This window comes from Amphiprion ocellaris, chromosome 19 (genome assembly GCF_022539595.1).
Source record: "Amphiprion ocellaris isolate individual 3 ecotype Okinawa chromosome 19, ASM2253959v1, whole genome shotgun sequence".
Classification (NCBI taxonomy): Eukaryota; Metazoa; Chordata; class Actinopteri; family Pomacentridae; genus Amphiprion; species Amphiprion ocellaris.
In genome coordinates this window covers 7166761-7191734 of record NC_072784.1, presented here as the reverse complement: position 1 = coordinate 7191734, position 24974 = coordinate 7166761, and the positions used below count along the sequence as shown (strand labels likewise).

At 39.2% G+C, this 24974-nt stretch overlaps 1 protein-coding gene across 1 annotated transcript; it reads right to left on the bottom strand.

Moving 5' to 3' along the window:
* LOC111586221 (ankyrin repeat and fibronectin type-III domain-containing protein 1-like) lies at nt 1–24646 on the bottom strand. Its single transcript, XM_023295918.3, has 19 exons — nt 24480–24646; nt 20847–21181; nt 18614–18875; nt 18272–18472; nt 14958–15071; nt 14498–14595; nt 14081–14171; nt 12748–12855; nt 10975–11074; nt 8885–9014; nt 7942–8061; nt 7600–7706; nt 7142–7256; nt 6734–6900; nt 6372–6549; nt 6010–6172; nt 3776–3942; nt 3249–3450; nt 1–1155 (listed from the first exon to the last, which is right to left on the bottom strand). The coding sequence occupies exons 2-19, from the start codon at nt 21006–21008 to the stop codon at nt 422–424; spliced, it is 3219 nt and encodes a 1072-aa protein (XP_023151686.2). The 5' UTR covers nt 21009–21181; nt 24480–24646; the 3' UTR covers nt 1–421.
* Nucleotides 24647–24974: the final 328 nt, after the last annotated feature.

Genomic DNA, 24974 nt, shown 5'->3' with positions numbered 1-24974 from the left:
TTATGTGAATGTTCTTCAAGAAAATATTAGAAGTTTTACTGATATATATGTAATCACTAGATATTTTTAGGATTTTTTTGGAAGATTTTTACTAATTTTTTAAAAAGAATTTTCTTGCCAAATTTGGGGGATTTTTTTAAAAAATAAAACTTTTAAGGAAAACTTTGGAGGAATTATTGGAATTTTCTTCCTGAAGGTTTTGCAAATTTTCAGAAACTGGGGGAATTTTTTTTGCTAAATTTTAGTTTTTTTTCAGACAAGGAAACAATAACTTTTGGTGCCCGTAAATGAGGACAACAGGAGGGTTAATCAAGGACAATGTCATAGAAGTCTAGCTTGTTTCTATAATAAGTGTGCTGCTACCGTCTACTGATGTTTGAAATTGACAGAAGTTCAAAGCAGGCCAGTGTTTGAGTGGATATCAGGATAAACTGTTGTCGGGTCTGTCCCACCCCACTTGGCTTCTCACTGGAAAAGATGCTGCTTTACTGGGAACCTGCGGAGTCTCTGTATCCTGTCGAGGAAAATCCCAGCTCAAACCAGGCACGTCCTCCTCTTTGGAACTCACCGTGGCGTGAGAGGTTGTCATGCCTTGTTCTTGTAACGCCATATTATCACAGTGCGTCTCGCTCACACCGGGCTGTAACAGACACCCACTTTCACCGATCAACTCTGAGTTCCCCAAGTCAAAGAAAGCGTCGTTTTCACCGATCCCCAGTCCAAAACTCTCCAGCATATCCATTACAGACGGAGTGGACGGGCCGCTGGGATTCTCCTCCTCAATTAGACTCAGTGTCGGCAAGATGTCCACCAACTCTGCCATCTCCATTGGCCGGATTACCTCGGTGATGCTGGAAGGGAAGTCCAGCTCCCTGCTGTAGGACTCCTGTGCAGCCAGAACCGTGTACCCCGCTTCCAACTGCGCAACAGCAGCAGGCTCCAGTCCAGACTCTATTAAAGCGCTCGCACATCCTAATTCGGACTGGCCAATGCTTGTCAGGTCTGCAGTTGACTGAGTGATGTCCACAGGGTAGCCTCCCTTGGCGACGCCCTCCATTAACACCAGCGCAGCCTCTTCAGGGACGACGGCGAGTCCCGCTGGAGTGGAGACCTCTGCAGTGACGACGTTTGGGGGAGTGACACTGACTAAACTCTCTGAAAGGAAGACGAAGGTCAAGTATTAATCCTTGTCCTATGCCATCATTGGTTCTAAAGTTTCAAGTTGCTTCTTACAGCAGAGTGAGGGTAAGTTTCTTATGTAAATAGTGTCAACTCCTGTATTTTCTGAATTTGCCTTTGGTGTTCCCTCAAGCTGTTTCAATGTCAGGCATGTTTTCTGCTATTTGACCAAATATTAATTTAACAGCTGCTTCTACTGGATAAAACTTACCTTGAAATGAAAAATTAGAGCTTCTTTCATGATGTCAAAATATGACAGAGGTAAAACTAATTCATGCTGGAGGGACTGTAAACAGGTTGGAGAGGACACACATTTTTTTGTACAAAAGTGAAGCCATACTGAGAAGGGATCATTTGCCATTTTGATTGACTGAGTAATCACTAGACTCATTGTATTATATCATAAGGAGCAATTCTTGATGGAGTTCTAGAAAGGAGAAATGCTGCATATCCTTTTATTGGTGGCAAAAAAAGCAAGTGGTGCTTTATCTTGGCTCACGCCGCTGCCGCCCACTCTACATCAATGTCAAAACAGGATCATGAAAGTGTACTGAATAGAGAATGAACAGCAAAACTCCCTGTAAGGAAGGACAGACTAAACTAAGACTAAGCCCTGCTTCTTTTCCATGTATTTTTAAGGTACTTTTTCTCCTAACAAAGCAGCTGGATGCAATTCAAATGTGCACAAGTATACATAATTACTCTGCTATTCTAATGCTTGATTATATATGAGTCAATGTATAATTACGGGACTTTTTGTATCATAGTTGACATTTTTGTCGTTTTCAGGCCTAAAATCAACATGGTCGCCTAAAATCAAACACCACATGACATTTTTACACACAGATTCTTCTAAAATATTATATATACAATTAAGTGAAATTGAAATTTAAAGTTATTTATAAAGATATTGTAGTAAACCTGTTGACATGCCATAAATCCACACTTGACTCACACACTACTTTATATTAAATAACTCAGAAAGCCTTGGAGTCTTGCCAGTCTTTTCTTCAGGAGGAAATGACATCATGTGGAGCAGGTCATGTGATCTGGAATTAACACACTTCCTTGAGAGGTGTTTTTGTAATGGGGAACTTAGTGGAAGTGATTTCTTGGACACAGATACAATTTGTTATTTTCCATATAAAATTTGATATATTGCCAAAAAAAAGAAATATCTGCCATGATTATCTCAACATGATAAAAAGAACACAATCAAAACTATTTTATGAATATGCTCATTTTATTATTGTTTAGCTAATTAGAAGGTGGTTGTTATTCAATTTGGAAGGTTATTTAGTTGACATTTTAGTGATATGCAGTCATGTTTTGTTAATAAGTGACTGTTTCCATAATAAATAATTATGGAATTTGGGAAGACATGATCATAATGAACATAAAAAACATTAGATTTTTTTTCACTTTTAATAAAAATGTATGTAAGATATATCCGACGGACTTCAAAAGTCCCTCAATTATATATCGACCCATATATTGCATAAGGTAAGTAAGTAAAGAAAAAAAAAGGCAATTTTCAAGGTACACTTTTAGAAGTTCTGCGTAACGTGTATAATATCCATAGAAAACTCTGATGTGAGCAACAATTTTAAGTTTTGTAGTTTGAAATATTGTGTGCTTTTACAGAATCAAGAATGCAGTGGTGTCTGAAGATGCTGATGCCTCCAAATCAAGTTTTTTTTAAATCTTCCTAACATCTCCGTATGGTGTTATTTATATTCTAGACAACACATCATGAGTGAAAGAAGCAGTCAAAGCCAGAGCTGATTATTTCCACTGAAACTGCAGTGCACTGATGACAGTCTCAGAGACACAGATTCAGACTTGTGGGGTTTCAGAACAAACTCAGATGAACCAATCCTGTCCAGTGTTTGAGCAGAGTCATGGTGTAGAGTTACATATAAGCCATTTTAAGGCAAGAAGGTGCTATTTTACTTTTTTAAAAAGGCTTTAAAATAATATGGAAGTGATTTTTTAGGAGCTTAATAACTGACTGAAGATGGGCTTTAAAGTTAAACGCTTTCCAATGTACACCCACATCATAACTGTACCTGTAATGGCTCTTGCTTGCATCCGATGGGGCCACGTCAGTCTGGCAGTCAGACTCTCCTCCTCTTCCTCACCATCGGGACATGGCGGTGGGTCTCCTCCCATCACCAGGCCCAGAGGCACTGCCCCCACCCACTGCTTGGACCGAACACACTGTAGACAGTCCATAATCCAGCGGGCATCCCTCCAAACCACATCCAAACGCTACGGAAGGAGATAAAAACAACAGAGGAACTCAAAAAAATGCAATTAGTAAAAGCTATAAAACAGCTCGAGTGATTTGACTTTAAGTTAAATATGTGGCCAACTTAATACAACTTATAAATCGCAGTGAAGGCCAGCTCAAAAAAAACCTTCGTTTCTTATTCATTTCCCTCATTAAATGAAAATTAATAACAGAAGAAGAGACATAGAAAGAGATTCACTTCTTTTGAGCTTTTGGATCATTAAGGTACAGCATCCTTTATGTGTCACAAGTTCTGCTTTGAAGTATTCTAGCCTCTTTTTGTTGCTGTTTTCGTGACCTTACATGGGAGAGCTGGGTGATGTGGTTGAGTCGCTCCCGGGCTTCCTGCACCTCCTTGGTGTCTAGCGCCTCCCGCAGAGCCTGCTGGGCCAGATGAGTGTCCAGCTCCAGCTTCACCCAGGCCTGGCAGTACTTGGAGAGGAAGTCCCGTTCGTACGTCCAGAAGTGAACTGGTTGATGAGGCAGGATCGAGAGGAAAGACAGATCAGTGCATCATCAAACTCACATAATTAATGCATTTTTTCATACCTTTACTGTGGAAAAATTCAAGAAATGCCACAAGAAAAGATGGCTTTAAAATAGAATCAAAACAAATCCTAAAGTATGGATGAAGAAGAGGATCAAAGCACTAATTGGATAATAAAAAACAAAAAAAAAATTATTCATCTTCAGCAGATCAAAAGATCAGGTAGTGCATCTCAGTCTACTTTATTCATATTGCATTTTCCTTCCAAACTGGCAACTGGAATGCGTTTTTTTCTGGGTTATTTTCTGGGGTTATTTAAAATTCTTTCCTTCATTTCCTTTGAAATGAGACACAGTTATGGATCTCATGGAGATGTATGCCAAATCAAAGGAATCCTGTCACTTTTTTCCTATGCAGTAATGTTCCATATAGAGACAAAGACTTTGGTGGCAGATATTTCATAGCAGCACTGAGGTACACAGCAGTCCTACTTCCATGGACAGTAGCCAATTAGGAAATCACCTGGGGGAATTTGTTTCTATCCATATTTCTTGTGCTATCAGTACCTGTGGCTTATTAACAGAATAGACAGATACATTAAACTCCTGTACAAAATAAATGCTTCACCAGGCTATAGTTTCATTTTGTTTTTCTTTAGAAACTCTCGTGTGCATTGGATCATTATCATGCTGGAACATCCCTCTTCTGCCAAGTTTCTGCAGACTGGAAATGATCTAGTCAGCCAGTATTTTGGTATATCTGCAGGCATTCATTCCTCCATCTATAAATGTCATCTTGCAGCACCTCTTTGTTTCAACAGTGCAGCATCACAATCCTACCTCCGTGCTCCACTGTCAGGATTATGCATTCACTGCAGTAATCCTGGCCAGGCTCTTACAAACATGCTATCCGAGCTAAACAGATTTATCTTGGTCTCCTCTGACCAAAGAATGTGCTGCTAATATTCATTAGGCTTCTTTTCATGTAATTTAGCAAAGTTTTATCTTGCAGTTTTGTGCTTACAGTGCAAAAAGGGTTTTGTTTTTGGTCGCCATCAATAGAGGTTGATGCTATGTCCAGTCCGTCACACCGTCTGATCTGTCATAGAAACTGATTTCCATTGTTAACACCTGTGCCAAGTCTGAAGCACTTTCCTGACTGTTTTTGTAGATCTATGTTATGTAATGAGTGCAATGTCTGTCCTGTCATTTTAAGGGGATGCTGGGCTGATTAGTGGTACTATAACTCTTTCTATACCTGCTGATTTCTGCTGCAACTGCGTTTCCACTGATTTTCAATGATCTTCCTGTATTCTTCTCCATCTTTGTAAAATCTCACAACCGGGTTTCTTCTATCAATTCATCCCGCATTTTTGTTCTATGTGGAGCCATGATACCAACATGCATGAAAGTTCTGCAGTTTAGAGGTCATTTCTAACCATGGTCATGCCGGTAGACTAACTGGAAATCACATGTGGACTTTTGTGTAAGTGATCACAGGTTTTCTAACTTAGTGAGTGATCGCAGGTGTATTCAGTTTTCTGGCCTCTATTTTTAATATAGTCTTACTATCTGTTTACTCTACTTCAGTTCATTTTCCTTTAATCTTTCTAGTTTTTAGTATTAGTATCCAGTTCACATCATGTACTTGTGGTATCTCATTTTATTTTTCTAATATATTTTAGTTCTTGTTTTTCTAGACACTTGACACACTGTGACACTTCACATAAGCACTTTTAGAAACTTGCATTTTGTACTTTGTCATTTTCTATTTTACTACTAACCTCCATGTAATTGTGTATAGTGCACAAACCTTTGTTTATTGTTTGTTGTACTCTGGCAAAATAATTTCCTCCAGGATGAATAAAGTAGATCTTATCTTATCTTGAAGTACTTGTGATTGATCATCTTTGATAAGAGGAAATATTCAGCTGTTCAATTTAGAAATAAAGCAGTTACTTCGAGTTGAATTGACATTTAAGTGATACTGCACAGGGGGGATTTTCTCAGCAATGAGACTGATCCAGAGTTAATTGCAGCTCTCCAGTTACCCAGCTCAAAGATCTGCAGAGGCATGGTGAGTCCAGGTTCCTTGGTCCCAACCAGAGGCCAGTAACTGGAGCTGAAGTCCTCACTGGGAGGCAGCAGAAGCAGCATGGACAGCTTTTCTCCAAACTGCAGCAGCTCCCGGGTGTACACTCCATACTGATATGCCTGCCAGAGACACAATATGTCTTAATATAACCCAGTGTGAATGTAATGAAGCCATGAAACTGATCCAGAATAATGATGATATAATGTAAAAACAGCCAAACCAAACAGCTTCAGGAGAGTCTTTTCATTCCTAAATAACTTGTAAGATAGTTTAAAAGGAGAATATTGGTCAGGTGGCTGTTTATAAAAGCGTTTTTACCCTGTAGAGGGGGATGTTGAGCTTTGTCAGGAGATGTGTTACCGCCGCTCTCAGAGACCTGACGAATTCCACCAGACCGCTGCTCTCCATCAAGCTGTCCTCCTCGCCGCTTAACAGGTTCTGAACACTGCCACTGGTTGCTGTGTAAACATGACTCTGGAGCCACGCCCACTCCTCTCTGTCGAAGCATTGCATAATAAATCCTCCAAAAACTATTCAAGATACAAAAACATTTCTTTGCACGTTGCAGCCTACTAACTACTAACAGCACATCTCATGTCTTTGGGTTGCTGTTCGACTTCTTCTAGCATGATGTTGTACTGATTTGAGCTACTGTATGGTGATCTCATCAGCTGTGTTACCTGGATACGTGGGCGTTGTGTCGGACCCGTGTGTGGCACAGTAGATTTGGTAGTCTCTGAGGCACCAGAACCCTGATCTGTTCTACAGAGCTGCACAGCTTCAGGATGCCCACATACAGACCCGACTGGGCCCACTGGATGCTGTGCCTGTGGAAGGACAGCTTCTCCTGCAAAACAGAGAAAAATGGGTATGCTGCACGTCAGCAGAGCGGAATGTATAGATGTCTTATATTTCCTGCGTCTTGTTTTGCTTTGTAATTCTGTTAGCTGTTTTGTTTTGGGCTTGCTAAATTAATTTCAATGGATTTTTTGGGTAGCACAGGAGGTAGAATCACGGTTCAGTGACGCTCAGTGCATTTTAGAACGTCTGTGGTGTGTGTTTCTCTCTTTCAGACAAACTCAGCTCACCTTGAGCTGCTCATACAGCATGTCCATGGCGGTGGGCTCAGGCAGCAGAGGAGTTCTGCTGCGGTTCTTTTCCAGGCGGGTCAGAGGGATCCAGTGAAGCGGCGGGTCAGGAGGGCTGGAAAAAAATTAAATGCAGCCACCAGTGAGAAAAGTTTGATTAAATAATATAGGACAACCCAGCCAGTCTGATAACCAATTAGGTTATTATCTCCCTTGAGCAAGAGAAATTCTAATTTGGGTAAAAAAAAAAAAAAAAAAAAAAAAGCCAAGCAGATTGATTCAATCTGGTACATTTTGAAAATGTTTCATTATGAGTCAGTGACTGTAAACAGCTGGCTGATGAGTTAGAGACTTGCCTTTCAAAGAGAAGACAGACGTGACAGCCTTCATTTGATCCGGGGGAAGTTAAAAAATGTCTGACAGGGATTAACAGAATGTAAAACGAGACTCTTTCTCACCTCGGAGGGTTTGGAAACTCCTTCAGAGTCACTAGTAGCACATTGCCCTGCCTGTCTTTGAGCGGTTCGTAGTAAACCTGGCCCAGATCCTCGGTTCCCAGAGAAGACTGACAGCAGAGAAAGGTGGGAAGACGGTGAAACGGAAACATGGGGATGAATAAATATGAGGATATTAGGGATTAATTCAGCGAATCTGTAGGTGCAGGTGCGAAGTCTGACTGAGGCAAGCCTCGCAAAAATTAGAGAAGAAGGAGGAGGAAGAGATGTAAAGAGGTCATTAAAATAGCAATTAATTCATTTTTGATGTATCTTATCTTATAAGTAAGCTGCTTAAGTTCCTACCTGCAGCTGGGAAACAGCTCTTAAAATGTTGTGTCTGTTCTGGAGGAGGGAGGAGGGGGATGAGTGAGCGGAGGAAAGGGCTTGCTGGAGCCAGGGCACTTGCTGCCAGGCACAGGACAGCTACAGGAAAAAGACACTCAATGTTACACTGTAATTCCCATAGAAAACAGCCTGCATTACAAACAACTACATTTGCAGTCTTAATAAATGCTATATGTATGTTGACTGTGTTCCAAATCACCTGCAGGGTTTTATATATAGGATAAGACAAGATAAGATAAGCCTTTATTAATCCCACAGTGGGGAAATTAACAGTGTTACAGCAGCAAAGATAGTACAAACACTAAGGAAATGAAGCACAAAATGAAAAATAAACCAAGATGTACAAGTACTAAAGAGAAATAACATTCTTGCACATGCCAGTGGTATTGTACAAATTAATACACGAATGGAAATATTGTATTGACATAAGTATTAATATTGCACAGGGTATTTTAAAAGTGCAAGAGTGTGTGTGTATATATATATATATATATATATATATATACATATATTTGTTAATTGTCTCAAATAAGAGTTCAACCCAAGAAAATCTAGCCTGTGATGGGAGATTTTTCCAGGTTTGCAGTGGAAGTTTGATATGCTGGTGCTATGGGTTAGAAGAAAGACTAGGGTCTGAATCCTGGCTGAAACCACAAATGAATCTTGACTTTTAGCTTCAAGGGGCTTAGACCATTTCATTTTTTTCATACTTCTGCTAACTGTTGCTTTAAAGTCTGAAGTCCTGTTGCTGACTTATACTTTCATTATCTCCTCCTACCTCCTAACTGTGACTCTTTCTAGCTGGAAACATTTTCTACTATGTCACAGTCTTGACTTCTGTGTAGTAAATTTGTGTCTTGCAGTTTAGCTGTATAGGGGGTAGAGTCTAATGACAGTTCACCTTTGCAAACCAAATGAAGTCGTGGGTGATGGAGGTGGAGCAGCACTGGATCTCCACCAGTGGGATCTGATCTTCAGCTGTTACCAGGATGTTTTCCTTGTGGTAGAACACAGTTGCCAGATACACGCCCCTGATGAGAATATGAGACAGACCAAATAAAGAGTAAACACAGAGTCAGAAAAAATGGAAGTTTATTCTAGGACTACTTTCACTTAGAAGTCATTATGAGTCTAAACAATAATCTTTGTTGACATTGCACAGCGGATGTTTGTTGTTATTGTTATTTAATCATCGGAACCACAAAATCTGCCTGCTGGTTTGAAAGGCACGTCATCTTTTTAAAAAGTCAGAAGCTCTGAAAGCTGAAAGAATTGTCTATTTTCCAACTTTCTGACGTTGCCTGAAGTAACCAAGTGTGATGAGCAGTTCTGCTGAAAACATTAACCAAAGGTAAACTTTTTAAATTCTGTAAAAAGCTAAATATTCTGCAGCCCTTACACTGTAAAAAAAATACTAAAAATGCATATAAAAAAAAATATAAAAAATAAATTTTAAGGTGAAATACTATCAAACCATGACAGTAACAATCTGTAAACTCTAAAACAGTTTGATACAGTTTATTTAACACTGAATCACCATCAATAAGTTAATCAGGAGAAAACTGTATTTTTAAAAAAAACTTTCTCTTGAAAAAAATGACATTTCCCTTCTCTTGCATAGTTATTTAATGGAATTTCTACTGATAATGGAAACATGCCTTTATATTTATAACAAGTAACGTGGCAATTTTTGCATTTATTTCATGTAAAAAACACAGTTTGGACCTGTCAAATTGATGAACTGACATATGGTTTAATATTCATGACAGCTATAACTGGAATTTTTGCTAAAAATACACATTAAAAGTTAAATACACTAATTGTTGTGCTGATAATGGAAAAAATGCTGTAATATTTATAATAGGTCACAGAAAATTTATTTTATAGGTGTTTTCATGTAAATTTTTATGTAAAACTAAATTTCTTCAAAAGTTAAAACTTAACAGTGAAATATTGAATAAAGCACATTTTTTAACCGTAAAATCAACAGTATCAAGACATTTCTTTACCATAAATGAAGAAAATGTTTTATCATGATTTTACAGTAGCGTTCTGGGAACCACAGCTGGCAAAATTTTACTGTAAAATTTTAATTTAATTTTTTTTTTTGCAGTGTAGTCTAAACGTGAAAGCACTAGTGACTCAGGTGGGACCAAGAATCATGTGACTAAAACTGAGGTATTTTTGGGCTGAATTGTAGGCTGTGAAGAAAAAAGTACAGAAATAAATAAAAAGTGTTGGCAGTAATCTATAGTATGCAGTATTGGTAACACCTGTGGGCACTCTACATGTTAATTCCAGGTCTTTCGCGTTTTTGTAAAAGAAATAATCAAATCAATATTTGTCTTAATATGATTTATGTCTTTATAACTTTGCTCTACTGCACAGAAGACATTTTTGAATTCTTTCTACTTCTAGCTAAGGGTTGTTCTGTTTCCATAGAGGTGTGGGACTTTACATTGCAGTGAAAAATTAGTCATGACAGAAGCAAAAAACTTCCAAAAACTGTTTGGAGTTCAGAGCGTTAAAATGCAACAATATTCTAAACAATTTGAACTGTAAATAGCAGCTGTTCAAATGATGTTTATTCTTCTATTCTGTGTACAACTACTTTTTAAATACACAGTTGCAGTTCATTTTCATGCATGACCACCCTTTTCTATTTAGGAGCTGTCCTATTTATTCTCTCTCAGCTACTGATTCTGGTGAGTGGTATGCATTCATTGCTTGCAGCAGGAAGAGGCCTATATCAATCACTCGCCGCTGGCCACAGTCCAGTGATTTCACCTCATTGTCCTGTCAGAAGTTCCCCTCACTAATCTTGCAGCTGCAGCAGCTCTAATGTGACTACTGTTCTTTCCAATAAGTGTAACAGATAAGAGTTTGCACTTGTACTTTGTAGTCTACACTGCTGTAATCGCATCACATTAAATCTGTTACTCCTGACACCCTCAAGGCACCGTGGGACAGGTAAGACAGATGGAACGCTACCTCTGTAGGAGACGAACAAACTTGGTGGCGGACTGGAACAGTTGTTTGATGCCTCGAGACACTGACAGACGCTTGCTGGGACTCTGGGGCTTAGAGCTCTCTGTGGAAAAGGGGAGAGGAGGATCAAGCTGGGTGAAAATCACTTTATCTGTCAAAAAGTACATTCACTGTACACGCACAAGGTATTTGACTGGTTGAAGGTGGTGAAATAGTTTTCCCTGTAATGAACAGAATTAATATGGTACATGCAATAAAAGTCAGAAAAGTGAGTATATCCGTTTTTTTATAAAACATCACAACAAATGTGATCTTCGTGATGATTACTAATACAAGAGAAAATAAAAAAGTATTGATATTAGTTCCATCAGACTGCAGCACCATTTGCCTGTTTTGATTTGATTGATCCATAGGTCAATATATAATTGAGGGACTTTTGAAGTCCATGGGATATATCTTGTATACAATTTTATTAAAAGTTTAAAAAAAAAAAAAAAAATTATATTCACTATGATCATGTCATTACAAATTCCATAATTATTTATTATGGAAACAATTATTTTTTAGTAAAAAATGACTGGATATCACTAAAACGTCAACTAAATAACCATCCAAATTTAATATCAACCTCCTTCTAGTTAGCTAAACAATAATAAAATGGGCTTTTTCAAAAATAGTTTTGATTTTGTTCTTTTTATTAAGTTGAGATAATCATGACAGATGTTTCTTTTTCGGCAATATATCAAATTTTATATGAAAAATAACAAATTGTATCGGTGTCCGAGAAATCACTTTCAACTAAGTTACTCATTACAAAAACACCTCTCAAGGAAGTGTGTTAATTCCAGATCACATGACCTGCTCCACATGATGTCATTTCCTCCTGAAGAAAAGACTGGCCAGACTCCAAGGATTTCTGAGTTATTTAATATAAAGTAGTGTGTGAGTCAAGTGTGGATTTATGGCATGTCAACAGGTTTACTACAGTATCTTTATAAATAACTTTAAATTTCAATTTTACTCAATTGTATATAGAATATTTAGAAGGATCTTTCTATAAAAATACCATGCGGTGTTTGGTTATAGGTGGCCATGTTGATTTTAGGCCTGAAGGTGGCAAAAAATGTCAACTATGATACCTATCAACTATGTTACAAAAAGTCACACAATTATATATTTACTCCCATATTTGGTTGTATTTCTATTAGATATTACATGCTCAAGTTGACCAAAATGCAAGAAGGCATTATACAAAATAGAAAGCAGATTCTCTAATACTTTTAGTCAAATTATTATTAAAACATTAAGAGTAAAACATATTGGATTCTCATAGAAAATTAAGACTCGCTTACAATCGGAGACATTTGCAGCTGAGGTGAATTAATTTCACTGTGATGCCAACACACTGTAAAGTAGCTTAGCAATAAATGTATGACTTGCAACTTTATGGATGCATACATGCTTACTCAACAGCAACAGAATATGCATTTGCAGCATTCATCCATTAGTTATATCCTGCTTGTATCTGCTTTATTCTGTAGAGCGTATTGTGGCTGACACAAGGCGACAGGCAGGGTACATCCTGGACAGTGTATCGGAGGGATAACACAAAGAGCATAAACAACCACTAACACCTCAGGCCACGTTAGGATCACCAATTAACATGCACATGGAAGTAGAAAAACCTGGAGAAAACCAATGCAGGCACAGGGAGAACGTGTAAAACACTACGCCACTGTGCTGCACAAAATACATCACCAAACCGCCTTTTATTACCTATGCAATATCCTCTGTAATGTGACTCTTTGGCATCTTCCAGCAGCTTCCTCACTAGGCCCTCATGGTTCCTGAACTCTGACTTGACACCGATGCACTCTCTCCAGCCTGCTCAGGATAAAAAAGAGACACTTATTCATTTCATGCAATCAGGAAAAATCATTCAGACAGCAAGAACTAATTTGCAGGCGAGTCCTGAATGCAGCTTACATTTTGGTGATTAGGAAGCCAGAGCGCTTGCATGAGCAACCATCTGTGTGTTGTGACTCTGAAAGTTCTATGTTGACTCATTCTAAGTCGCTACAACTCTGTCTCAGTTTAATTTCGGTATGAATTTTAAGTTAAGTGCTATTTATTGGATATTTCATGATGGTAAACATTGCTATTATCACTATGACAGCTGTATCCTGACCTATGTTTGGATTCCTATTAACCCTCCTGTCGTCCTGCGGGTCAAAACTGACCCATTTTAAAGTTTGAAAATGTGGGAAAAAAATATATTTTCACAGTGAAACTTCTGATGTCCACATTTTCAACATTTTTGGGAAATCTTTGAACATTTTTTGGTGGAAAAAAAGAAATGTTAAAAATGTTTCTTAAGAACATTCACAAAAAAATCAACCAAAATCCAGCGAATTTCGCTGGATTTTGGTCGATTTTTTTGTGAATGTTCTTAAAGAAAATATTTGAAGTTTTACTGATATATATGTAACTACTTTAGATATTTGTAAGATTTTTTTTTAGGAAGATTTTTACTAATTTTTAAAAAATATTTACAAGAATTTTCTCGCCAAATTTGGGGGATTTTTTTTAAAAGAAATAAAACGTTTAAGGGAAACTTTTAAGGAATTATTGGAATTTTCTTCCTGAAGGTTTTGCAAATTTTCAGAAATTTGGGGAATTTTTTTTGCTGAATTTTTGGATTTTTTCAGACAAGGAAACAATATTTTTTGGTGCCCGTAAATGAGGACAACAGGAGGGTTAAGACTTGTGACTATTCTTCATGTTTATTGTCCATTTCAAAAACATTGTTTGCATTTTTTTTTTTGCCTTGATAGACAGCATAGGGTGGAAAATAATAACGTGCAACTAAGGGGGTGAGGGTGGGGTCAGGGACGCTGCAGGAAAGATTATGCGCCATATTAAAGTTCAAAGCAGCGTGGAAACGAGGCTTCATTTATCTACAACCCACGACTGGATTCCACTTATTTCATATCAAGCTTGATGCCAGCCAAGTAATTTCATTACAGTGGGCCAGAGAGACAAAGAACGGAGCCCTTTTCAAAGCACTTTGTCCACATTCATCAAAGTTTCTGCAGTTCGGTATACTCACTGGAGGGGGCAGCGCTGACTGGAGTGGAGCACTGAGGCGGGCCCCATCCTTTCACATTGTAGGCACTCACTCTTACAAAGTAATGCACTCCCTGTGTTTGGACAAGCACCAGACCGCCAAATTATCACCACGCATTAACCTCATGAATCATCCATGACAAGACAAAGAAATCACATAGCGCTCTCATTATTAATTCATCCGGTTAAGTAAGGCTGTTGATGAGTGCTCTCTTATGGGAAGTGGCTCGGTGCGGTAGATGATGATACTCGAGCAATAAATACAATCTGTGTGCAGGTGTAGAGCCGCTGCATGTATGTAAGCATCATTATGTGTCACTAAGTGTGTGGGTTTCTGTGTGTATTTCTCGCATGTATGTGGCTGCAGTTGATATCTGTGTGAGTGTGGTACATGACTTACTGCTGTCAGTCCCTTGATAACATAGGAGGGGTTCTTGGTTTCTGTAACTTGCGCTGAGCCAAGGATGCGTTTAAAGCTGGCTGAGGTGCTCCATTCCACTATGAACACAAAGCAATGCCAGTGGCAGATTTACTCCCTGGCTTTTCTCAAAGCCCCCATAAGGTACAAGTAAGGATCTGAGTGTTTACAATTTTGGGAACGTGCCGTACCTGGCCATAATCTACTCTTGGCTGTGAAGCTTGACATTTATGCATCTGTAAAGCTAAGTAGCAAAAACATGGCCTGAACGAGACACAGAAAGAACGGGCTTTTACACCTGCAAGCCTCAAGAAATAATTCCTTCAGTTATTGATTAAACCTCGGTCCATTTTTTATCATACATCTCCCTGAGCCATTTATCTTTCCATCCATCTCTCCATCCATAATACATCAAATTCTTCTTATCTTATACACCACCTACCTCTGTAGCGGGTGATGAGCCCCGTGGTGTTCCCCTCTGGCTCTTTGATCACCACAAATAGAGACGATGTGCTGGTTACCAAGATGGATACATGTATGGGAGGGCCAGGGAGCTCTGGATGAGACATGTAAAAGACAAACTGATGATGTATACTACATGACTTCATCATAAAACACATTTGACTCCTTATAATTTAATGGATGCAGTTAAAGAAGCAATTTCCTGCTGAGAACCGAGGTGAAAAAGAATCTTTCAATCTGACTATTTTGTGATTTCCTCCCGTTTTGGAGGTGAAACAACAACTCACAATTTAGAAATACAACAGAACAATTTTACCTTAAAAACACAGCAACACTCTGAAATCAATATAGACCAACAAGAAAACAAGAACGCCAATCCATTTTCTAATGAAACTATAAAAAATTTAATTAAACAACAATAGTGCAAAATTTTAAGAGATTCAATGAAACATAGTAATATCCAACTATATATGTATTACATTAATTACTTTACATTCAATGTGAATGTAAGCAGAGAACTAGCCAGCTAGCTAGCTATTAGCTAACCCCATTAAATCGTCCTCATGTTCATAACAGTTGACATTCATAAAGGGGCTATTATTTTTCCTGAGAAAAGTTTAATTGAACTCTGACTCCAATGTATAATTCCTGACATGTTCATGAACAAGTAAGTATATGATTACCATAGGTAAAACAATTATATCCTAACAATTTTTGACTGAACTTTTCTCTTTTCCTGGCAGGCGCATTTTGCTGCCGTCTCCATTTTGTCTCAGCATGAAAACAAAGTTCCCCTCATCCCACTCAGACACTCGAGATATCATTGGAAAGGCCAGGATGTCCTCTATTGAGCACATCTGGATTTAGTAGGGTAGTTCAAATGAATCAAAAGATAGAGATCAAAAACAAATGTCCAGTACAGAGGACATAAATGAATGGGTCGGGTCTCTGGAGGATATTGTGAAGCAAAACAAACACAATCAATGACCACTAGTTGATAAAGACAAGAATCTTCTTCCTCTGACCCCCAACCTAATCTTATTATTACCGTATTAAACCGTATTGTTCCGAGACACCGTGGGAGCCGTTCATTACAACCACAACTGGTCCAGTTTCAGTATCTGTAGCTTTAAATCCGACTGAGCCGCTGCTGTCTACACCCTTTATCAGGAAGAGGGCTGCAGGCACATCTCTATGACAAGCTGTGTTCACATTTAATAGCTGACTTTAACTATCCAGAATGAAAATGACAGATGTCAAAAATCATGATTATAATTATGACTAGTTGTTGTTACACTGTGATTAGTCGGAATTTTTGTTCTTGACATCTATAGAGTCATTCTGAGCAGTCAAAATGACACTTTGAGATATCTGTAATTCACTTTAGACAAGTCAAAATAATAGTTGGTATCTCAAATGTTATTATGACTAATCCAAATTGTTGTGTGTGATGCTGCTCATGTATTCCATTGGATGTTAGTCCAGCAAAGCATTTGAACAGTGTAATGGCAGCTGCTGTGGTAGACAAGATCAATGGAAAATGCTACGAAACAGGAGGAGATTATCAGCAAGAAGTCTGCGGAGAACGAGAAGTTGTTAATCAGGGACTTGTGGTTGAAATTTACCAGAAGTTTGGCCTCAGGCTGCTCTGAAATGATGGTAAAACTGTCTGTCATACGTAGTTACGGTTGCAGTGCTATAATGTTTAAGAAGACATTTTGTCCCCCCCTCCCACTCAACATAGCTTCTGAGATAACTACAGATATCTGCAATGTCATTTCACCCATTTGAAACTGCAAGTCAAGATATCTGTAATTACATTTTAGCTGGTCATAAATCCATTTCAAGGTATCCGTAACATCATTCTGAATAGTTCAAATTTAATTCAAGATGTCTCAAAAGGACAATGCAGATATGCTGAACTGAGATTAAAGATATGTTAAACTGCAATTATGGTTAGTCGGAATTAAACTTTAGATATTTGGAGTAGTCTTAATTCAGTTGCAGATATCCTCAAATGAATGCATGGCATTTGTCATGAGACAATGACAGAGTAGATATTTGAAATGTTCTCTTTGAGTATGAAGAATTACAGATAGTTGCAACACACATCAACTCTAACTATTAAATGTTAAAATGGTTTAATATACACCGCTGTCTGCATCTACTCTGTTTCATGAGTGGCAAAGAAGAGCCCAGTGGAGAAGAAGACTCACTTTCTGATCAGTGGAGAAGGAAAGGGAAAGAGATGGTGTTTTCTCACATTTTGTGTGTCTCTTGACACACTGGGGACATGCAATTATGTTTAAAAACAATGCATAATGGATTTTAGCATAACATGGCTCCTTAAACACTAGCCCAGAGTTTCAGTTATGTGACCAAATTTAAATATGCTCTGCCCTCTGACTCTAGCCAAAGGGGTTTTATAACCATAAGCTGTGACCTGAAGTGAATCGATTACTAGAAGTCACTGGCCTCAGACAAAGATCTCTCTATATTTTCCATTTTAAGCATTTAGTCAACATTTTTGTCCAGAGAGATTTGTAATACTATTTGTGGAAAAGAGTAAGGTTAGTTTCGCTGCACACAAAAAGAAAAGCTGGCGCCTGATTGCTCTTACAACAACACTGTGGTCATAAAAGCAGTCAGGGAAGAGAGCTGGGAGTGCTTAAAAAGAAATGCAATAAGAGCTAAGGGGAAACATCTATAAAGAGCAATCAGAATAAGTACAGAGGGGACATCAGAACACGGTTCTAGAAAAAAAATTACATGCATCATTTGAATTAATGGAGAGCCAAGAGGAAGAAGAAAAGACTCCAGCAGGTTGGTGCTTAGAACGGAAAACCAAGAGGCCTGATACAGCAACACAGGCTGCACCAATGCTTTGAGGGTATTCCAGGTGTTGATTTTTTACTCACATGTCTACCAGCACCAAGGTTGTATTTGATACAGGCAGCCATTGGAAGGAGTGCAGGACATGGGAGAGTTTGTGAAGCCTGATGACAAGGCAGTCTGCTGAATTTTGTATGAGTTGAAAGTGGCTAGAGGGAGACTTTAAAGAGGCCAGTTAGGAGTTACAAGAGGCCGGAATGGAAATCAGTAAAACTTCAGCAAGATGGTGGGCTGAATACTTGATCACTAAGGATCTTGTCATCAGTGATGGAGGGCTTTGTAGAGGAGAACTGGGGAATAAAGGGCCTAGCTTCTTCAAATGAGTTTAAAGATAATGCTAAATAAAAAATAAAACAGTAAGAGGAAGAAGGGATGCGACCAGACTGAATTAGGACCACTGACCTGTCTTGTGGAAGTTCTCTCTCATCCGGCAGTACAGCTGCAGCCTGAGTCTCCAGAGGCGGATGTGTCTCTGAACTTCAGCCTGTGCCTGAGGTCCTGCTCCAGCCTTCCTCACTAACTCCGTCTTCCTCTCTTCTACTCGTTTATCTGCCAGTGCCACCAAAGCATCCAGCTTCAGCGCCCACTCTGCTGGTCGGCACACTGAGAGGTAATAAATTTAAGAACAACGGTCAGACCGAGAAAAGGGACATATGCTGAGTCGAGCCTTACAACAGTATATTAAACCATACACTTCCGTCAGATGTTTTGGCGATTTTTGATTACTTAAATGTTAAGACTTACAAACGGGGTTGTGTCTGGCTCCCGCCTTCGTCAGCACATGGAGCAGAGGGGAGTTGTGGGTAAGGGCAGCCACGTCCAGGGGGACCAGGCCCTGTTCGCTGACCCTGTTCACCCCTTTCTCCCGCTCTCTCTCCCAGTCCTTCTCTTTCTTTTCTCCTCTCTCCCACAAGCTTCCCCCTCCACAGCTTGTCTGTTCTCTGGACAGCAGGCTTTGTACAGCCAAAGTGTCCTCATTTTCCACTGCTTCCCACAGGGTCTTGTACTAATGGGCGGCAGGAGAAAGGATGCAGGGCCACAGGAGGGTGGGGAGGTGAAGGAGTACGATCGAGGAAGAGGATTTATAAAGAAAAACAGATTTATTTTACAAGGTTGTTGTGGAGGCAGAGGAAGCAGATGAGATAGCAATTCAGGAAACATTAATCAAATCATAAGTCAAAGCAGCTTAGGATGATTCATTCATACATTAACCTCCTGAGACCAAAAAAATAACAAGATTTCAGTTATGATTGATAAATTATGAGATAAAATCAGCCTATTGAAAAAAACAAGTGTAGAATTTATAAAAAAAAAAACACTATGTTTTAATGTTCTTGCTTTTGTAGTGGACATCAGGGCAGTGTTTGTTTTTTGCTCTCTGCGTGTTTGTATCAGAAAAGAATTGAGAAAAAAAAAAGAATTCCCCCTTAGGGACCCTCATCTCCTGCTATAAAAGTTATATTTAGAGTTTTTTCCATGAAAATAATCCCCTTAAAAATGCCTTTGCTGTGTCTCCACATTGTTGCTTTTTTTAAAATCTGTAGCTCTACAAAGCCACTGCTTCTCTCCACTGTCCCCTCTCTGGTCACTGCAGCTCAAGCACACCAGCTCACCTATGACTCTTTTGAAGCACTGTGAAATGACTCTGTGCTACACAGTGACAAGTTGTCATTCAGCCACACATGTTCAAAACAGATTCTTAAGGAGAATAATGATACACAGACCAATCCCTGCAATCTGACAGACAGGTTTGATTCTTTAGATTTGCTAGTAACAAAACCCTAGAAGTCTTAATCTTTCTTTTTTGAGACTGTGATAGCACGCTGCAGTTTCAAGGTGGAAGTGTTCAGCCTTGGTGTTGATGTTTTGCTTATAACATATCCCTTGGCCCATAAATAACAGGGGGTTGTTAAACTTGCCAATTTCAAACGGACATTGGAAATTAGTTTTTGTTTTTTTTAGTGCAACATATTTATGTCAGAGGTTGTCATTCCAAAAAGCCTGCACACAGAAGCACTCAGAGGAAAAACACAGCAAATAACCCAGTGAAAATTAGACAGGATATATATAGTTGATGGACTGCATCTGCACTGTGCACGACAGGAGAAAGCGCTTTATAGTGCCTCATTTCCACTCACGCACACACCTCAGGCAGTAAAACTACTAGGTGGTTGCTGAACTGGAGCTGCATGTAATCGCTAAAAAATATTTCAGAAATGATCAGAAGGATCCAGTGGTTCAAACTACCTTCCCTGTAATCAATGACTTGTTGTATTAACCAATGGCAGCTGCCAGTGTGGCTCAGGACAACTGGCCAATCAACAAATTTAACTAAACACGGAATGAAATAATTACAAACAGACATTTCTAAGTCACCCCAAACTTTTTGACGGTAGTGTATATTAGACTAACTAGGTCCTCTTGTCTCCTGTTGCAGTTCTAAAAACAGCTTAGACTAACATTGTTCATCACTTCTCTTTCTCCATCAAAATGTGGTTATCAAGCTGCAGCCATTTTGACAACTCCTATTGTTGCCGACAAAACCAGCCGTCTCCCAAAAATTCTCTTCCTGTACAACTAAACTGCATTCTGAATTCCATTTTTAAGGAAAAGGTCTTTACTGACGATTTGATTAGTTTGTGACTTATTGCAAATACAAGCCTGTCCTTCTTCATCGCAGGTACAGAAATTAGGTTTCTTTCAAGATGTAAATGAGAATGCAGTTTAGTTGTCGGAAAGTCATTCTGTGGAGACACGTGAGATATAATTGGAAAGACGGCATTGGAAAGGAGTTTTTACCACTACTGGCTACATGCATATAAAAATGCAGATGAGAGACACATGTCCCAAAAATGTTTTAATCAGGTCTCAGGAGGGTGGTGACAGAGTCAGTCAAGGAAAAAGGTAATAACTTCAACGGTAGCGAGGACATTTGAGTGACCAAATTTCCCCTGAAAATATCAACGAAATATCTTACAGCCTCTGCAGACTTGCTGAGGTGTTTCGGTGTGTCTATTTCCGCAGCAACAGACGATTCTCCACCCCTCAGTCTCACGGACAGGTTTCTGTAGATGCGTTTGGGCGAGACGGGACCCAGAGAGCGCCGGCGCTGGGGTGGGTTCCTCATGGATACAGACATGGCAAGAAAGGAGAGCAGGGAAGAGACGAGAGAGAGGGTACAACAGAAGAGGATAACTAAAGAAATGAAGAAATAGTAAGCAGAGGTGTGACAGATTAAGTAATTAAAAGAAAGATCAGGTCCCCCAACTTGATAGCCACAGAGAATTATAAAAAGCCAAGGTTAATAGAAAGCTGGTTCGGAGCATAGCGGGGATCAAAGTGAGAAACACAAAGAGAGAAATGAAAACAGAACATAAAGTCAGGATTACACAAATTTACATGCAGTAAAGACAATTTTCTGCTGACTTGAAGGATGGGCTGAGCAAAGTGTTGCGTGGGTGGATGAATGGGTAAAAGTTACAATGCCTGTACAGAGCAGATGAAAATGCCTTGAAGCATTTATTTTCGTGCCTCTTACTATTCTGCCTTTTGTTCTTCTTTTACCTGCTATTATGTGACACGGGTTTTATCCGCTCTGAATAGAGTTTTCCAGTGCACAAAGGAACAGACCCATCAATCTAATTAAAGGATGAAAGGCATGTAGAAGAGCCAAGATTCCTTCCTGTTAATCAATTTGAATCTCCTCATATCATCAGCATGAAGATGAAAATCCATCATCGCTACAGTAATGATGGTTCATTATCAGTTCCATTGCTTTTTCATCATTACAGTTAGCCGGTATTGTGCCTGAAAATCTGTCTTACGGCTTTTATTTTCAACACTTGGGCAAAATGCAGCCTGGCGTAGTGTTTTTTTTTCTCCATCCTCTTCAGTCAGCAAGTCTCTTTCATATGCCACTGTCTTTCTTTCCTCTCCTTTCACAGCCCTACAGTTTGAAGTGATTTTTATGCCGCTTTGATTTACGTCATGCCCCAAGCATTCAGATATGGAGAGCATCTTTGCAAATGTGTGATACTCAGACTCTATCATCCCTGTCATCTCTCTCTTGTCGTTACTTTCCCATCTAAACAAAAGCCTCAAATTTCTGTGATTATTTCCACCCATCTCCCTATCAAGTTAAGTCTTAGTGTGCTGAAGAATGCACCGTCTTTGTGTGAAAGCAGATACTCCCCTGGCTGGTGTGAGCCGAGGACAGAATATGAGGGCTCTGGCCACAATGACGCCACATCACCACTGTACCTGCCACCTCAGCGGGTGACTCACGAGCTCATACAGTACCCGCACTGTCTATATACATGGATACGGGTGCATAGGGGTTAGACCGACCATTGTTATTGGTACAGTTTTCCTTGTTGGCAATGTGGAAAGTGCTGACGAGAAAGTTGAGATAGGAAATAAGCTTAAGTGTAAGGCAAGGCAAAACATCAAAATAGCCCTGCAGTCAACAGTATCAATAGCAGTTATGGGAGCAGGGTACTGTTGCCTATCTACAGACATACACTATAGAGTCATTGTGGTTTTTGCTGCATGTCAGTATCTCAGGCTGTGATGTTGGTTTTAAAAAAAATCTTACTTCTGTACTGTGACTGACGTGCTGACAGTAGAGTCTGTGGTATATATCAAAATAGTCTTTCCGGTTAGTCTGTCTGCTAAATGCTGTGGTTCTTAAGTTCAGCAGTGCATGCAGATAGGTGGTGACAAATATTTCTGATCCCCCATGAACTAACAGTGCACTTTCATTCGTGTGAAAAAGCTTGGAGATCATCAGAAAAACTAAGACCTTTGTGTGAAAAAATGAATCACACATCTCACAGATTACTTAGGGAGTCAAGCCGCAACAGGTAAAATTAAAATCAACATATAGGTCCAGACATACAGAAGTGAGTACACACCTGCAATGATTCAAAACTCTACTTCTCAACAACTGCATCAGGTCAAAGGGGGGTATTTCCTCTCATGCACAATCAAAAACAAATACTTTATAAAGACCACACTGAAAATCCAGAACCTGAAGTCGAAATGAAACACAACAAAAGTGAATACACCTGTGACCGCTGACACAAAAGTTAGAAAACCTGTGGTCACTGCAACTAAACAGAGAACACCTGCGATTTCAAATTATCGTAACTGCATGAACATGGTTATAAAATGAGCTGTGAAAAGCTGAACATTCTCAGTTTTGGACCTATTGGCTGTTTCTCTCTGGAAACACCATTGCAACAGTAATCAGGAGGTATCTACCAAGCCATAGTACCATTAATCAGAGCTATAGCTGCTGCTCTCCTAAAATGACATCACGGACAGTGCACTATTTGCACAATGTAGCTCTGAAAAACAGATGGTCAGCTGCTTCACACTTTTGCAAAGACGTTATCAATGAAATGTCAAGATGTCAGCCTCTATGGACAGCATCCAAGAGGAAAACCCTTGCTTGCTGTTTGGTGCAAATCCACAAGAAAAACCTTTGCTAAAGAACATTAAAAGAATCCTGATGAATATTAGGAGAACATTGGGATTATACAGAGATAAATTTGCTCAGCTCAGGTAATGTCAAGCACGTTTGATGTGAACCTGGCCAGAATAACACCAGTGAATGCATAGTCCTGACAGTGAAGCACAATGGTGGTGGACGTGGGATGATGAGTGCAAAAGGTACTGGGCAGATTACATTTATAGATGGCCTGTGGATATTCCAAAATACTGGCTGACTGGATGACTCCCGGTCTGCCGAAGCTTGGCAGTAGAGGAACATTCCAGCATGATAATGATCCAAAGCACTCTGCCAAAATCACACAAGACTTTCTGAAGAAGAACATGAAAACTATAACCTGGGCAAGCATGCCACCCCATTTAAATAACCTTAGGGATGTTTTAAAGAGCAACACAACCCATCCAGCAAAGAGCAACTGAAGAAAATAGTCCCTCAGGAACACCTCACCCTACTATTTTTTATTTTATTTTTTTTTTTTACCATTGGCATCCTCCATGCTGAAACTATGGAGTTTGTCAAAACAAAAATGGACATATGGTGGAAAAATAATACTTTTAAATTTCAGTAATGGAAAGTGCATTGACTTTAGTAGCTTTGACTTCCAAATGTGTGCCTGTATTTTTAATCTTGAAAATTTCATAAGTGCTAACAGCCTAATATTCAACTTTGAAGTAATGCAGTTATTGTCAGGTGATTATTGTTGAATCATTAGACTTTTATGTGATATTGCAATAGAGGGTGGACTCACTTCTATTGATCAGTTTCTAAATTTAACAACCAACAACAACAGGACAATAGTGTTTCAGTTTTCTAAGTTTATGAAACTGACCTAATCAGTCATTTGCAAAGTTTTATTAAAGTTTCTGCAATCCACAAACTTTTTTAGGCAATTTTAGGACAACTGCAAACGTGTAGCTATCAAATTTAAAGAATATTCTACAAGACTACAGGTTAATTATATTCTCTATGTCAGAAAAAGGCATCGTGCATTAACGTCAGGTGGAAAAAATATTACAAAGTAGTAAAAAAAAGACGAGCAAGAAAGAACTACACTATGGATGAATGTTAACCTCTGCAATAGTAAAAGTTTGGTCTTACCGTCCGTCGGTATTTTCACTTTAATCCTCTTTTTCTCCGAAGCTGGACCGCTGCTGTAACATTTTTCTTTTCATAATGAACAGCTTGTTGCTCTGACATAATCCATGGTGCCGGTTTCAAACACTTTTCACCTCTGAGGGTGAAGCGGACCTGAACGCACCACCCGAGCGACGGACCGACGGTTTTCTGACGCACAAACACACACGCACACGTCTTCCTAGCTCCGCCCTCTTCCTACTTGATCTCACGCAGTTCCAAGAACCAAAGTTTTTTTTTTTTAAAAAGAAAGCCCCCAAGCCGCTGTTCTCTTGAGAATGCTGGGGCTAAAAAAACAATAGAAAACGTTGTAACTAAGGTGTGGTTTGCAGAGAGTAGCTCAGTATTTTTATTTAGTTTAGGCACGATAGATGCTTAAATCATTGGGTGGTCACATTAAGCATGGCTTTGGGCATCCTCACACAGGAGATTTTCAGTGTTCTGGTGAGTTTTTATGCA